The sequence below is a fragment of the Acomys minous genome, assembly GCF_964271855.1.
Source record: "Acomys minous genome assembly, chromosome: 13".
In the NCBI taxonomy this organism is placed as follows: domain Eukaryota; kingdom Metazoa; phylum Chordata; class Mammalia; order Rodentia; family Muridae; genus Acomys; species Acomys minous.
In genome coordinates, this window is record NC_140495.1 from 104,435,882 (window position 1) to 104,452,461 (window position 16,580).

The window sequence follows — 16,580 nt, forward strand, 5'->3', positions numbered from 1 at the left end:
GTCACATAGGTTCTCTTTCTGCCTCCTTATTTCAAGACTCCTTTTGGAGTTGTGGTTATCCCTAGTGTGCCAATTTGTGTGTCTGCACACCTACTCAGCTTCCGGCTGGGTTTTAATCTGGAGCTCTCATAGAAAGGCCACTGGGGCACTGTGCACCAACCTAGAGTGCTTACCCTGCAGAGCAGTGGCTGGAGCGTATTTTACTTCTGGCTCCGTGTCACACCCCACTGATAACACAGGCACATAGCCAATAGCACCTGGTGGGCCAGTGGCTCTGATTGGAGACACTCTGGGTGTGGTGTGGTGGCTTGACCTGTGGTATGGGTCTGTGTCACCCCAGAGGTTCGTGGTGTGGTCTGGCTTCCCGTCTGCTCCATCCCTCTGCTTTTAGTTGTTTGTTTTCCGTAATTTTGAGCTGTGAGAGTTCTTTGGAAACTCTCCCTTCCTGATTTGCAAATATTGTTCCTCAGTCTGTGTGGACTGTCTTTCCATTCTCCTGACAGCTTTCCCCACAGTTGGTTTTTAATTTTGAGGGAGTCTAACTCAGCGATTTTTCTCTCTTTGGTGGATTATGGTGTTTAGATGTCATATATAAGATGTCTTTGTTTCGCAGGGTTTTATGGATGTAGAGATCTGCATTTGAGCCTGGGTTTGGAGTTGACCTGGGTACACAGTGTGAGGCATGGTAAACAGATAGCCTATTTGGTCTGTAGTCGAGAGGACCGTCTTTTCTCTAGTTTGCTGAGAATTTTGTTTGGGTTTGGTTTTGGTTTTGTGTTTTTGTGTTTTGTTTTTTTTTTTAATTAGGAGTGGATGTTGTACTTTGTTTCTTAAAGCCTGTTATCATTGGGCGTTAAATTGGCCCATGTTTGGGGAGAAAGCCGACTTAGTCGTGATGTTTTATCTTCTTTGCATGCAGTTGAATTATTGAACACATCTACAAGTGCCATGTTTTCCCCCTTAGCCGTATGTTTTGTATCGCTCGCGAAAGTTTCTGTCTCACCCAAGCTGTTGCAATCCTCAGCACAGTACACCACCATAACCCTTTCAGTGTCCCTGGATGTGAGTGAGCAATTGGCACTGTCCTTACGCACGCACGCCTCCTCCAGCGCCCTGCACCTTCTCTCTCATAATTCAGGAGAGAAGCGTGTGTTGATTTTGTTGATCAACTCAGAACAACAATTTTTGGTTTAAGTAGCTTCTCCACTGTTGAAACCCCTGCCCCCCGCAACTGGTTTCTGCCCTGAACTTTCTTCTGCCCTTTGCTTGCCTGTTTTAACTTCCTCTTTCCTTCTGGGTTCCCTCAGCTAGAGACTCGGTTCACCGGGCAGTGTTGTCTTTACCAGCATAGGCATTTCCTCTCGTCCTGTTTCAGGTGCATCCTAGAACTTTTGATATTTACAATCTTTGTTTGGGTTTTTTTTTTTTGCTTGTTTGTTTTTGTTTTTCTTATTGTCATCAAGCTTAAAATACTCTATAACCTCATTCTACTTTTTAAAATAAATATTTATTTACCTTACTTGTGTTTGTGTGGTCAGGCAAATGCCATCCAAGCATGTGGAGGTCAGAGGACAATTTGCAGAAGTCGGTTCTCAGCTTCCACCATGTGGGTCCTAGGGACCAAACTGGGGTCCTCAGGCTTGGCAACAAGCACCCTTTTCCTGCTGAGCCATCTCACCAGGCCTATCTATTTCTTGTTTGATCCATGAGTTCAACAGTATGTCATTCACTTTCCAGGTGTTTGGAAATTTTCCAGTAATCTTTCTGTTACTGCTAATTTAAACGCATTGTCAAAAGGTGTATTCTATATTTCTTAATTTTACTGGACCCATTTGCGGTCCAGAATATGGAGATGGTTTGCATGCACTCTGAGCATGTGTTCTCTTGCTCAATGGGGTGTTCTGTCTCTATGGGATGGAGACTGATGGCTACATTACAGAGAAGTTTCTGGAATCACCAACTTGCCTACTTGCTCTAGTAATTACTGAGAGGTGGAGATTGAAATCCCTAATTATAATTGTAGATTAGGGTCATCAAGGTGGCTCAGGGGGTAAAGGCACTTGTTAAAGCATGATGGCCTAGGTGCGAGTCCCAGAATCCCAATAAAAGTAGAAGAAGAGAACTGACTCTACAAACAAGTCCACTGACTTCCACATGTGAGGTACGGTGTACACATGCACACATATACATCACACAAATAATAAATAAAATAATGTTTTTTAAGGGAGGTTGGTTTGTTTTTGTTTGTTTGTTTGTTTGTTTGTTTCAAGACAGGGTTTCTCTGTGTATCCCTGGCTATCCTAGATCTTGCTCTGTAGACCAGGCTAGCCTCAAACTCACAGAGATCTGCCTGCCTCTGCCTCCCAGAGTGCTGGGATTAAAGGCGTGTGTCATCACCAGCTGGCTGAAATAAAACATCAAAGAATAAATTTTTTTAAATTTATAGATTAGTCTGCTCCTTTCATGTGTGTGTGTGTATGTGTGTGTGTGTGTGTGTGTAGGGGGGCTGTGTGTTTATATATGTGGGCAAATGTGTGCTTACATGAATGTGTGTGTGGACAAATGTCTGTACATGTGTAGACTGGGATTTGATGTTGAGTGTCTTCCTCAGTCTCCACCTTAGTTTTTTGAGACAGCGTCTTTCACTTAACCCAGTGTTCCCCAGTTTGGTTAGTCCAGCTGGCCAGCAAGACCCAGGAGTCCTGTCTCCAGCTCCCCCGCATTGAGATTACAGGCACAAGCTGCCGTGCCTGACTTTTTAAAACATGGGTGCTGGGGATCTGAACTCAGTTTCTTGTACTTGCGTGCAGCAAACCCACTGAACTCCCCAGCCCCATCAGAGTTGAACCCCTATGTTCTGACTGCATGGATTCGCCACTAACCGACCCTGTGCCACTGTGAATTGGTCCTGTGTGTATCCCTAGAAATCCACCTTGTGTGATGTTAATACAGCCACACCAGCTTCCTTTGGCTGAGATGGAGTAGAAGGTCCCTTTCTCTCCCTGCTTACCACATAGTGGGGCTTTCCATTTCAAGTCACATCCTTCAGGGTCCCACGGTGTCCACACAGCTTTCAAAACCAGTCGACGTCAAAGGGAAAAAAACATTAACTCCACAGTGATGAAAGTGCGGTCTATATGGCCACGTGTGCCGGTTGCTCTTCTCACTGGTGAACAGCATCTTTTTTCTTTTCTTTTAGATGTATTTATATAATGTATATGCATGCTCTATCTGCATGTACACCTGCACACCAGAAGAGGGCACCAGATCCCTTTATAGATGGTTGTGCGCCACCATGTGGTTGCTGGGCATTTAACTCAAGAGCTCTGGAAGGGCAGCCAGTGCTCTTAAGACATTCAGCCGTCTTTTTCCTTTTTCCTCTTTTAACTCTGCCAAAGCCCCCAGCATGCGGTATGGCATCACCCATACTCAGGCTACGTCTTCCTGCCTCAGCTAAACTCCTCCAGAAACACCCTCACAGATGTGTCCAGATGTGTAGTGAGACTCTTGGTTTCTTTAAAAACCCAGTTATGTTAATATGTTTTTGTTTTAATCCCAGGTGTAGGATATGGGGCTGCTTCAGACTGTCCACAGTTGCTAACCATGATTTGTCTCATGTTCTAGGAGGGGCGTAATATTTTTTTTTCCTATCTGCAGATAGCTTAGATTTAAATTTCTGGGGTCTCTTGAGAGGATATAAATATGAGACCCCTGAGAGGGCCTGCAGCAGCTGCTGCTGCTGCCCCTGCTGCTTTTCCTGTTGGTCCATGCTGCTGCTTTTGCTGTTGCTGTTTACTGGATTGCTGGTTGCTGGCTGGAGATATTCTAATGAAGAAGATTATAGATTTGCCCCCCAGGGAACTCAGTATTCCTAATCAGCAGGAAGTGATCCAAAGAGGTCAACGCCCCTTTTCCTCTGCATCCTTCTTTTCACCTACTTAGTGTTAGGGGGCTTGAAAGGGGGGGAAGGGTGGTAGATATAAGAACTCAACAAAGCAGCCAAAAAGCCCAGTTACATTCAGAGGATTTCTTCAGTCTTCTAGATGATTCTAAGTCCTGCCAAGTTTACAATGACTAGTCATCACACAGGGTTTATGTCCTGGTGGTCAGAAAGATGGCAGCTTACCCAGCAGGAAAGGTACAACCTTGCTCTGCTGATATCCTGTCCAGGGAGTCCCTTCATACAGCTGTGAGGAAGACAGAAAACACACTCAAACTGAATTCGACGTCCAGAGTGACAGGATGCTCAACAATGAGAAGATCACTACAGACAGTGGGAGTCCGAGTCTCTGCTGCAGATGGGGGAAGCAAAGAAGCCGTGTCCACTGGCCTGCCTTAGTGTGATGGGATCCTAAGGCCAAAGACAGCTTTGGGAAATCCGGAGGAACTGAGTCAGTAGTGCAGTTAAACTACAGCTACTTAGCCTGTGGTGTCTCCTGGTGTTGCTGGCTTGGTTTAAAGGACAGCTGGGAGGTCGGCGGGCTTGTAGGCAATCTCCCAACATGCCTTTGTTTTCTCATCTCCTCTTCTTGGACTAGGCGTGGGACTGTGGTGTGGGTTCATAACTTAGATGTTGGAGGCCTCACCCCTAGCACAGTGCTGCTGGAAGCTGGTGGAACCTTTGGACGGTGGGACTGAATGGGGGAGGCGGGGCATGTCTTAAGTCGTTGTGGAGGTACCATTGAAGGAAACCATGACCTGCATCTCTCAGCTGGTGGACATGTGAATGGTTTGTTTTGCTCCCATATGCTCGCCCCACCCCCATCCCTGGCCATCATGATATTAGCTCATGCAGTGACTCAAACTCAGGACACAGGGTGGCCAAGAGGCTACCAGACCAGCCAGGGCAGAGCCAATTGCCTTTTTAGACACTGTTTTCTTAACAGTTTAGGCCAGAATGGGTTTCTTCTGGGATACTGGAATCCTTGTTTTTCCCAGAATCCCCAGCTCTCTCAGAATGCCTGGATCTCCAGGGCATCCTGGGTCTTTCAGAATTCTTGCCTCTCTGCATTGTTTGGAAGCCTGAACTGGAAAAGAGACAGCCTAGGACTGTGCCCTCCAGCTCCCATGGAGCCACATAGCTGCCCTCACTTGGCTACCTGTCACTTCCCAGAAGCCCTTTGGTTGCTTGGCAGGAGATGCCAAGCAGAGCACTTCCCTCTGAGCATCTAGGCCTCCTTTCTGGGAGCCAGGGACACCGACTGTCTGGGAAACCAAGCTGTCTTCAGTGGCTTAGGATGTGTCCCCCAGTCTACCGGAAGAGGCCCCAGCCACCCGAGAACTCTCCTGCCTCCCTTTGCTCCCGGTGATCCAAGTTGAGTCTCGAGCTTTTCCAAGATAGATCGATTTTCACATAGGTGGATCATACCAGTTCTTTATTGTCCCATCCCATTGAACCCCAGCATTACCCACCCCTCCCTGGCTGCAGAGTTGATCTCGTAGCCAGTACCTGAGTCAGGACCTGAGTTGCCTACCCTGTGTCATTCCCCCATGGCACCTTCCTCTAGAGGCCGTTGCCACAGTGCCCCCATCGTCTTCTAGTATTTTCTGTGACCGGCAGGTCAGCTGGAGCTGGGGGAGGGGGCACCCCTGCCTGTGTGCCTTCAAAAGAGTACTTCTGAAGTCTGGGAGTGAGAGGCATCTTACCTCAAAGCCCACATTGCCTTTTCCAGTGCCTGTGGCACAGCACTAGCTGGGACCCATGAGGACAGTGTCTTTTTGTGAAGGAGGCCCAGCCTCTTTCCTAGGACAGGAAGCTCCCACAATGAGGAGAAAGGTCCCTCCAGGGCATAGCACCTATCCCAAAGGTAGCACGTCCAGTCAGGCTTATGGGTAGTGGCAGCATCTTGCTGGAAAGGGCCCCATTAAGCCCTAGTCAAGGCATGGTGGCTACCTTAGGACATAGGCATCAGTCCTCATCCTGTAACTCTCCTGTGGTGGCAGAGGTGGCTTTCAAGATAGCACCTCTGGGGACTTGTTAAGATCCCTGTGGTCACCCAACCCAGCCCCACAACCTACTACCCCAATCCAGTACCCGCAACCCGCCACCAGGTGTGGCAGGTGTGGCTTCCACCAGAACCAGCAGTCAGAAGTGAGCTCCAATCAGAGAGGCCACCTTTTGGAGGATGGTCTTGTGGTTCGCATATAGGGGGATGCGCCGGTCTACCACCTGCCATTCAGTAGCCGTCCCCGGGCCACAGGTTGAGTCCTTTGGATCCTGGGTGTACAAGTTCTGCAAGGACAGACAGCAGTCTACATCTACCCAGCAGCCCTGCTCCTCAGGCTGCAGGGGCCAGTGCAGCTTACAATACTGTCTCCCGCCCATGCCCGCCGTATGACACAGGATCGCCTGCTCCAGGAGCCTGAGCTGGCCGTGTGGGGTCCTACAGTCCCAAATGAATAGAGAGATGTGACCTTACCCAGAGGCCTTCATTCTGCCTGGCCACCTGGATTTCACAGAGTGGACCGTTCCTGGCCTAGTTCTAAACCAGCAGAATGGCAGGCTATGCCCAATGCCTGCAGACAGATGTCCATGCAGAGGGCACAGGGAGCAGAGGAGGCCATGCCAGCCTCTCTCTGGACATGGTCCTCAAGTCCTCTGGTGCCGGTTAATATGGACCGTCACCTTGACAGGGTCTAGAACCACCTTAGAGACAAATCTCAAGGCAAGTCCATGAGAGGCTGTTTAGACTGAGACTAAGGAAGGAAAGCCCATTCCCGAGGTGGGTGGCACCGTTCCTTGAGATGAGATTCTGGGATACAGGAGATGTTGAGATGCTCGCCAGCCACCATATCTGCCCCCTGACTACAGACGCAATGTGGCCAGCTACTTCGCACCTCCTGCTGCCATGACTCCCCAGCCATGACCAGCCATGAGCCAAGATAGACCCTCCCTCAAGTTGCTTTTTCTCCAAGTATTTGGTCACAGCAATATAACTAACCCAGAGCTCGCTGAACGGCCTGGGTACAGGCCCACTGCTCAGCCTCTACTCTGGCTGTCTGGCCTCTCCCTGGCGCCCCCTAGGTCCCTTCAGGATGAGAATCTGCATGTTAGCCTCCCACCCATAGGAGACCCAGCTCTGTCTCGAGGCCCCAAGCAGACCGCTATGGAGAGGGCCCTGAGACATGTCCGGAGCACTCCACTGTGCTCCCTGCTCTCTGGGGGGTGGTCCTCATACCTCTTCCAGCCTCTTCAGCTCCACGTCATTCTGGCCCTGGAAATGGATGCTGACAGCCACCGTCTCGATCCAGGCATTGTCTGTGTTCCTTGGGTCATCCACGTACCCTTTGTACACCTGGAGGCCAGGGCATGGGTAAGCTAGCCGACTCCACAGTCCACCCTGCAGGAGCTCAGTTCCACAGGGAGGAAGGGCCTCCTGGGGCAGGGTCTGAACATGCCTGGCTATCCCACTTCCTCCCTGACCAGTCTCAAGTCCACACACACAGCCCCCTGACCCTACTCCTGGCTTCTGGCTCAAGTCAGCATAGTACCCTGCTGCCTATACTGGGCATCCATGGCTCGCTCTCCTCCTCAAGGATTCTGCTCAGGGAGAATTCTCCTAGACAGCAGAGGCCAGCACTACACAGCCCCAACTCAAAACGAGAGTTCAGAACTACAATCCCAGAGACAAAGGCAAATGGCTGCCCTGGAGGATGGGAGCTTCTTTTTTTGGTTTTAGAACTAGAGTGCTAGGAGTATATAAATGTGAAGGGATTGTTCATTCTGGACAGAGTCTGTTGGCCCCCTAGTGGTAATAAAGAGTAATTACAGGAAACAGTCTGGGAGAGGGGTGCTGTAGGGGGCGTGGCCTGAGCTTTCTCAAAGAGGGTGAGGTACAGGCATTCCAACCCTGTTTCTGGATGTGTTTATCCACAGAGTCAGTCACTCCAGACTCGTGTCATGTGAATTTTACTCTAGTAAGAAAAGAAATTATTTTTTGAAGTTGTAATAGAGAAGGCAGTGGTGTCCAGTGAGGCACTGTGCCAATGATGCCATCCAAAACTGAGGAGCTTCCTGGTAACAAGAGGAATCACCAGCCGTCACTCTTGTTTCTTTCTAAGACACGGAACAGCTGGACTAACCCCCAGAGGGATGTTGAAATTGGTCACGGTATATCTACCAATACATTAGTCCCAACAAACAGAGACTAATTTGTAAATCCAGACTTAAATACAGCTTCTGAGATGCTGTGAAAAAGCAAGTCATAAACTGTTCATGGCCCGTGCCCAGGAACACACATGTCTGTGTACAGAGAGCCACCCAGACTGACTAAGGAGGGTGGAAGGTCCTATAAAGAAGTTAGCATCAAAGCCCTGTCTAAGGATTCACAGCAACATGGTTTAGCATTTGGAACTCAGCACGCAGGGCTCAACACACAGGGGGTGGAACCTACCTCTGTGCCCTGCATCAACAAGGTCTCAAAGGCCACCCAAAACTCTTGCCGGAGGACCTGTTTCAGCTTCCGTGGCAGCATCTCCCCTGGCTCCCGAGAGCCCTGAGCAGAGAAGTGAAGGCAGGTCAGCAAGACATGCCAACTGGAGCCCAGGCAACCCACAAGCCCATCTCCTCTGGCCACCTGCCCAACACAGGCAGCCAGCCAGTCCCCTGGAAAGCTGAAGGCGGCAGTGTCTGTCAGCCTGGAGTCAGCTGGCCAACTGAGTGACACTAGCCAGATCCACCATCCATGTCAGCAGTCCACAGCCTGAGCAGGGGTATGGAGTTAAGGAGGGACGGGGCCGCCACTGTGACTCCAGGAAGGCAGCTGAGCCCTATCACCGCTTTCCACCATCCTGGCCTCAGAGAGACAGACACTATACTCTAATTATGTGCCTGTCCCCAGTCCCCTCTGCCTGGTTCCTGCTGCTAGGCTCTTAGCATCCAGAAGGCCTAGATGCTGCCCTGGCCTTGCAATCCACCTTCTAGCCTGAAGACCCTGGCTTACACCACTGGCCCCTACCAAAGCAGCCACTGAACCATGAGCATAGAAAGAGATCTTAAAAGCAGGACAGCTTTTTGTTGAGTTGGGGGAAAATCACAGACACAGGGAATGGGACAGAGGCAGACGGGACGGGCAGGGGTGGGGGTGGGGGTATCGCCAGATGGGCTGTATTATATAGGCTTTGTGCCACAGCAAAGGCCAAGCTGGTCTAAATCCTCCCGGCAGGACAAGAGTCTGTGGCCTGACCCCTACCTTAAAGTGGACTTAGGGACAGTACAAGTTGATGTGGGAAAAAATGAGCAATGTGGAGTCACACTGGCGTGAATAGCCTGGGCCCCTGTACCCTAATTCTGTCATTACCAGAGGGTGTAGGCGATTCTCGATTCTCGCTCTCCTTCAGCCCTGCAGCCAGCTACTGTTCCTGAGCAAAAGGCCTGTGCAACACCCCACCCTTAACCCTTAAACAGCACCCTTCTGCTTTTAGGGCTCAACTCAGACTGGAGAGAGAGAGAGAGAGAGAGAGAGAGAGAGGCAATCCACGTCTGAGCCCCTGTGAGTTGTCCCTGCACTGAGCTCTGCTGTCCAGGAAAGCCTGGCCTGGGATGCACCAGAGTGCCAGTCTGCAAGGAAGTCAGGGAGGGAGCGCTGAAAAGGCGCCGCACCATAGTAACTCACGCAGGGTGATGGGAGGCTAGGATGGTCACCCTGCCGCCATCCCTGCCAGTGACTGTGGGAGGCTGGTACTCAGGCCCTGAGTGAGACGGGACAGATAAGGTGCCTGGCTTACCCCCGGCAGGGCCCAGTGCTCAGAGTGCGGCAGTTTCATCACTAGCACCTCCAGCATCTTCTTTACACTCTTCCGGCAGATGGCTCCACCCTGGTTCCTCTTCCACCTACACAGGGGACCCATTTTACACCTTCATAGCCACAGGTGCCCTCGTGCCGAGCAGTTAGCAGGGACTCAGACCCACTGCTGCCTCCCCCACAGCCTCAACCCCCACCCCTACCCCCATTCTCCTCCTCCCCATGCACCCCACCCCACCCCTCCCTCTTTCCCAAGTATTCTGCCTAGTCCCCAGACAGAATGGAGACAGAGCCACAGGGAGAGAGTCCATCCCCAGCCTTTGGTCCAGTTGCCCAGGGCCACAGCTCTCTGGCACTGCCAGGAGAGCCTAGTATCTTGCTGAGTTCCATGCAGCCTGGGCTAGGACCCCAAAAGGATCCCCCAAGTACAGCCAGTCAGCACCTGCCCAGAAGGTAGGCAGGACCCAGGGTTGGAAACATCATGTAAAAGCTTGAGGGGTGAACACGTGAGCGTGCCAGGCTGTCTTAAGAGTGTGGAATTGCACATATCCCCTGGTAGGAAAACTTCCAAATGCTAACATTACAGTGGGAATGTGGGTGGGTTTTGTTTTGTAACATTTTCTCTTTAGCTCTAGACAGTTTTTATCAGCCCCCTCGTAGGGCTAAGGGATCACCCCAAGAAACCTAAACAGCCTCCAGGAGAAAAGCAGTAGCCTGGGCTTTCTCAAAAAGGATCCGTGTCTGTGTTTTTCCATAGGCTTCACAAAGTACCAAGTACCAAGGCCATCCTCTAGGTCCTCAGAACATGTCGGGGTGGGGGCATCTTTGGAGCCACGTGACAATGACGGGCATGGCACTCACCGAGTAACCACTGGCTGCAGTGTGTGGTTGGGTCCAAACCAGCGGAGGCTCCCACGTCCGCGCAACCCCGTACGGCCCATGGGGTTCCTAGGTTAGAAAGGGTTCACTTAGCCACTGCATCTGATAGAGAGGTTAGGAGCAGGGACATTGAGCAGGGGAGGCCAAGTCACAATGGGCACGCACACACACAGGCAGGACCATCCTGAGCCCTCTCAGGTCCTTCTTGTGCATCTGTCTCCACTCCTGTGTCACAACAGCAGGTAGTACCTGTCATCTCAGCACAGCTCCTCCTCCCTGTCACTCACCCGATGACAACTGACGTTCCGTCCTAAGCATTCTTCTTCCCATCGGTCACAGCCCCATCGTGCAGACACCCAGGTTTGAACCGTGGTCTGTTTCATGCCGCCTCACACCCCCCCCCCCCGCTGCCACCTTGTACAGCCTCTGGCTCAAGGGACAGTAGCCCACTCTGTTCCAAATGTTCCCCGAAAACACCAGCCTCCCATTTCCCTCAAGCCCCTTAGCATCCTCTACTCCACTGCTCCCCCTGCTGGCCACATCCCATCTGGAAGCGAAGCTGTGTTCACAGGTCATTTGCTAGAGATGCTGGGCAAGTTTACCGCAACATGGGCCCACCAGCCCCACGCTTGGGCAGCAGAGTGCTCTCCTCACACCTGACTGTGGTCCCTGCCTTTCCAACCATGAGTTAAAGTCCGAGGGGCTGGAGAAAGATGGCTCACGGGTTAAGAACACTGACTGCTCTTCCAGAGGTCCTGAGTTCAATTCCCAGCAACCACATGGTGGCTCAAAACCATCTATAATGTGATCTAATGCCTTCTCCTGGGCTGCAGGTGTACTTACAGGCAGAACACTGCATACATAATAAATAAATCTTAAAAAAAAAAAAAAAGGATGAGAGTCAAAGTCCCCAGGTACCAAGAGACCCATGCGCTGGGGACCCTGCTAGGGTGGATCCAGGAGCCTTCTCAGGAAAGGTACAAAGAAAAGCTCTGAGGGGATGACACAAGTTGATTTTCCTTTCCTCTTCTTGTGTGCTTTTACCAGAAAGAAATGTTATCTTGCTCTGAAAGGAATACCCCACAAAGGCCGGCTTACTGACACCAGCAGAGGCTCGGCATACTCACAAGGGGAGCCCGTGCTGGACCACATAGACTCCGTGGAAGCTGCGACGATCTGTCAGTCCATCCACAACATTGTAACTGATCTTAGAAAGAGGTTCTGCCATGCTGGGGGCAAGCAAGAGGACATGTCCCTATAAGAAGGAGGTTATGACAAGAGTAGAGACACAGCGGGACAGCGGCTTGGCCTCTACTGGTGGCCCAACTTCAGTAACCACGGGCCTTTCCTTCCAGAGGGGCCTCTGGCCATAGCTCAAATCCACTGTCAGGATGACTTGTGCCCAGGGCTAGAAGAGCTGCCTTGAGGTCCCTGGGGAAGATGAAGCAGAGCACGCCTGGGCCTGCCCCATGTGAATTCTGGGGTCCCTGTGGAGAAAGGGACACTCACTCTCCCACTGGGTCTGTGACAGCCACATCATTCTCGGCTGTGTAAAACGGAGGGTCATAGATCAGAAACTCCACCTACAACAAAGCAAATGAATTTCCTCAGAGTTTCACCCTCCTCCCAGGCAAGCTATGTCTGAGTACCTCCCCCATAGTGCACGGGTATCTCCCAGCCCCAGTAGAGTTGAGGAGGAGACTCCAAACAAGCATTCCAATGGAGCCAGCCAGAGCATTGCAACTAGATGGTGTGGACCCCTCCCAGGAGCTACGTGGGCCCCTGGAGGTAAAAAAGATTCTGAGTAGAAGAGAAAAGGTAAGAAGTAAGCAGCAGCCTGGAACGTTCCAGAAGAACTGAGAGACAACCTAGGGGAAGGAATGGCAACAGGCAAGCAGGTGACCCCCCCCCTCGTGCCGTTATCTCTGTCTCTTTGTAGAGGTCTCTCTTTTATGCCTGCCACTCAAAAAGGGGGACAGGATAGCTGGAGCACCTAAGAAGCTGCAGCACTGTCCCTGGCCCCTCCCACAGTTTAGCTATATGGCTCATGCGATTTGCATGTCTTGCTTAGTTCCCTCACCTGTCAAATGCTCAGATGACCAGAGAGGCTATAGTGGGTGGAGGCCACCATGATCACAGGAGGGGCCTCTTCTTCTCCCCAGCAGCCTAGCACCTCCTGCCTTGGCATACACACAAGAACTGTACTCACCTCCCAGGGCACCTTCTCATTAGGCACAGGGAAGCGCGTGACGCGGGCACTGGGGTAGAGGAGGTGCCGGGCGCTCACGTGGTAGCCATCTCCTGCCTCCCCTGCTCTCCTCCTGGTACTCAGCTCGGTGGTGGTGGTGGTGGTGGCGGCGTCTGGATCATCTAAGGCCCTTTGGGGTGCTAGAGACAGTCACATGTTTGAATGCCTGTCCCGAGACCCCCCCACTTCTCATCCCACGGATCTCAGCCATGGAAGGACAAAGAAGAGAGCCCACCACCCCCTAGCAGACGTTGAAATGTCTCAGCAGTGAGCTAACCTCACAGGCTGCTACAGGGTCTGTCCAATCAACGGGGGGGGGGGGCAGGGGGGGGCGAGTTTGCTTCCTAGGGGCCAGCCACACCTAAAGAAGACCGTGGCCATGCATGGCCATTTCCTCCCTGGTAGCACATCTAGGGAAACAGGCTTTATTTTCTGTGCCTTGGTTGACATGCTGTTAGCCTTGGTCACCTAGAACTCTTCCCTGCTCCCAACTTTGCAGCAGGATGTGCAGAAGGGAGTCAGGAAAGAGGAAATCAGTGAGATGTGTAGCAGCTGCCCCTGGGAGTCCAGTAATGGTGCAAGCCAAAGACACTTGCTCGGCTCACAGGCAGAGGTGAGGGTTGACCCCACGGGGCATGGAGACAGCTACAGCCAAAGTCTTTTTTCAGCCAAACCCCTAGAGTTCCCTTTCCTCCCAAGCCATCCCCCAGACTCAAAACTGTACAGGTTATTGGAGACAGCTCCTGAGAGACCATATATACTCAACCAGCATCAGCATACCTGTGCCTGAGCCAAAGCCACTGTCCTTCAGGTTCGTCACGATCCAGTGCAAAGCTCTGGATGTCTGAGACACCTGGATGGCATGACCCAAGAAAGATTAGGTTGGCACCCGTGGCCTGTGTGGCATGGGGCTTATGGCTAAAAGGACTAGCCTCAATGCCCAGTGACTCAGACACCCAGCTAGGCCATGCAGCCTCAGAGGAGAGCTTGAGATTGGTCCTCTATAGTCCCAAGATGTCTCATGGGTGGTCTCAAGTGGAAAGAGAGGCCGTGTATACTCTGGGACCACCAGGACCATGAACTGAATATGGGTGACTCACAGTTCAAACCTGAGAGAGTTCAGCATCAGAAGGCTTGAGTAGAATTTTCTAGAGAATAAAGAAAGTTCTTCTTCCCAATGGAAAATGATCTTGATCTCTCTCCCTCCCCTCCCCCTTACAAACCTCGATTTCTCCATCTTTTCCCAAAGTCCTTCGTCTCAGTGTCACCACTCCACAAAAAGCCCCACCAGTGCCTGACTTCCAACCTACCTGCTCCTCCAAGGAGGCCAGCCTCTGCTCCATGGAGCCTGACCTCTTCACCTGGTCCATGTTGAGAAGATCCACCACAGTGTCCACTCTGAAACAGGACAGATGAGCAAGCTTTAGGGACCCCGCCAATTACAGAAAACACGATAGCCCAATTCTAGACAGCCCCACCAAACTCAGCAGCCCAGGAGTGCCACCCAACTGGCTCCCGTTCAATACTGTCTCCTGTAATGTGAAAGTGTCTACAACATACATCTCTACCATCAGAGAAAACTGTCCCAGCAGGCGGGCAACAGGCTCAGGTAGCTCAGCTCAACAGGCCACCTGGGGTGTCAGCTGGAGGAGGTTACTGTGTTCACAGAAGCCTGCTTATCTAGATTTGCTGCATGGTGCTGGGCCATATAGGCTCTGGAAGCTATCTCAGACAAGCTTGTGGGGACAGCTAGGTTGGTGTAGGTGGCGTACTGGGGCTGTAGGAGAATGTTTAGTTTGAACCAGAAGCCCCACCCCTTCCCACAGCCAGCTGTGTTTATAGTTAAGTGAAGCCAAGAGCTCTAAGAGGTTTTGCCCAGGGAATCCTTTACTTCCTCCCACTTACAGTGGCAACTGCTGGCAATATCCTTTTGTAATAAAGTGAGCCACTTTGTAATATCTGATCAGTGTTTCTGGGATGTGACCCAATTTAAACAGGCGTCCAGGAAGCCATGCTAAGAATCACGCTGAGTGTGCTGGCATCTGCTTCCCCACCCGGTGCACTGCCTTGGTCCACAAAAGATACCCTGGTGCCCCATATCTTTTTTTTTCCCAAGACAACCTTGCTAACATGTAAGGGTGATGTTTGCAGCCTGTTTGGAATCCCATGATTCAGTCGCCGTGATGCATGGGAACCATTTAGATTCACAGAAACCCCAAAACTCCCAGCCATGCTCTGTGGGTGAGAAGCTGGGATCAACTTAGCTCAACACAGTGCCATGATGTCCCGACACACGTAAGGGTGCCCCCTGAGTCTCAGGCCCCTCACTGTGTCCCCAGAGAGAAAGTGACTACACCAGGGTCCTCACAGCTCCCCTGTCACTCCGTGCTTGACATCACTTACTGGGGGCATAGATTTTTGTTAGAGACTTCTAGACAATAAGCCGGAGGTGCTGAGATGTTCCACCTTAGCACACTAGACACTATCCCCACTAGAATGCCTGTGGGAACCATCTTTGAAAATGTGATATTTTAATCATCCTTTTAAACCTCAGGAAATAACTGGAGGAGCCCAACTGCCTCTAGGCCCCAGGCTGGAAACTGGACATCAGATCCATTCTGAGCCTCCTACAAGGAGGGAAACTTGGGATAAGAGCTGAGTGGGCTCATGTGGCTGAGTTCTTCAGGGCTAGTCTACTTCCCTGAGACAGGAGAGTGCAAAGTCACCAGGACGGGCCTCCAACTCCAGGCTATACTGTTCACCAGTAGTGAATGCTGGACCATTCTACTTTCTACTTCTGTCCCTTTCTTGACTCTTTGTCACCTCAATGCCAAAGATGAAGCACCCGACGCATCTTCGTAAGTAAGGCTAGGGTTGGGATGCGGGTCATGTGCCCAGTCAACAGCAAGCCTTTGACACCATGCCATCAGAGTCCTCGAGCTGACTCTACTGACCCAGCGTCCAGATCACCCTGGTGATGGGGCACCTAGACATAAGCCCCATTTCAGAAGCTCCTTGGGTACCACATATCCCACTATCTGGGCAGTGGGCACAATTACTGTTCAGAATCAAATGACATCGTATAATCATTCTTGATGAGCATGTAATAGCGGGTGCTGAAGGGCTGTGGACCCAGGGCCCAGCCCTTTAAACAGACAATGAGAGTGTGGTATCCTATCAGCTGAGAACATAGCCCAGCCTGCTGTAGGCCAGCCAGGCCAGGATCCACAGCTCAAGAACCACACAGCATTTGCTGAGTTTCTGCCAGGCTCTGGGCTTTCTCTGGGGGCTGATGACTGTCAGGAGGGGGGGGGGCTGTAGGAGTCTGTCCCTGTTCTCAGGAAGCTCATAGAGGAACATCTGGGTACCCCCAGCCCACTGTGGTGGTTTGAATGAGAAATGTCCTCACAGTTAATGGCCCTGTTTGGGAAGGTGGGGGGGGGGGGTCTATTCTTGTTAGAAGATGTACTGGTGGGTTTTGAGATTTGCACTCTTGGCTTCGTGCTAACAGTTCAAGATGTGAGCTCTCGGCTCTGTGCTCCTGCTGAAATGCCGGCCACCTGCTGCCACACTGTCCCCACTATTATGGACTCTAACCCTCTGGATACCTGTAAGCCAAAATAAACTCTCTTCTATAAGCTGCCTTGGCCATGGTGTTTTGTTGTTGTTGTTGTTGTTGTTGTTGTTGTTGTTGTTGTTGTTGTTTTAAT

At 51.4% G+C, this 16,580-nt stretch overlaps 1 protein-coding gene across 2 annotated transcripts in view; it reads right to left on the minus strand.

Annotated features, from left to right (window-relative positions):
* Positions 1–4,957: 4,957 nt before the first annotated feature.
* TRPM2 (transient receptor potential cation channel subfamily M member 2) overlaps positions 4,958–16,580 on the minus strand; it is a 52,030-nt gene continuing 40,407 nt past the window's right edge. For both annotated transcript variants that reach the window (XM_084754708.1, XM_084754709.1), the window contains exons 24-33: positions 14,181–14,268; positions 13,651–13,723; positions 12,832–13,010; positions 12,132–12,205; positions 11,750–11,851; positions 10,605–10,691; positions 9,727–9,832; positions 8,394–8,495; positions 7,179–7,295; positions 4,958–6,232 (exon numbers count right to left, since the gene is read on the minus strand). In XM_084754708.1, the coding sequence (XP_084610834.1) occupies positions 6,086–6,232; positions 7,179–7,295; positions 8,394–8,495; positions 9,727–9,832; positions 10,605–10,691; positions 11,750–11,851; positions 12,132–12,205; positions 12,832–13,010; positions 13,651–13,723; positions 14,181–14,268 (1,075 nt within the window). In that variant the 3' untranslated portion in view covers positions 4,958–6,085. The remainder of the gene's footprint in view (positions 6,233–7,178; positions 7,296–8,393; positions 8,496–9,726; positions 9,833–10,604; positions 10,692–11,749; positions 11,852–12,131; positions 12,206–12,831; positions 13,011–13,650; positions 13,724–14,180; positions 14,269–16,580) is intronic.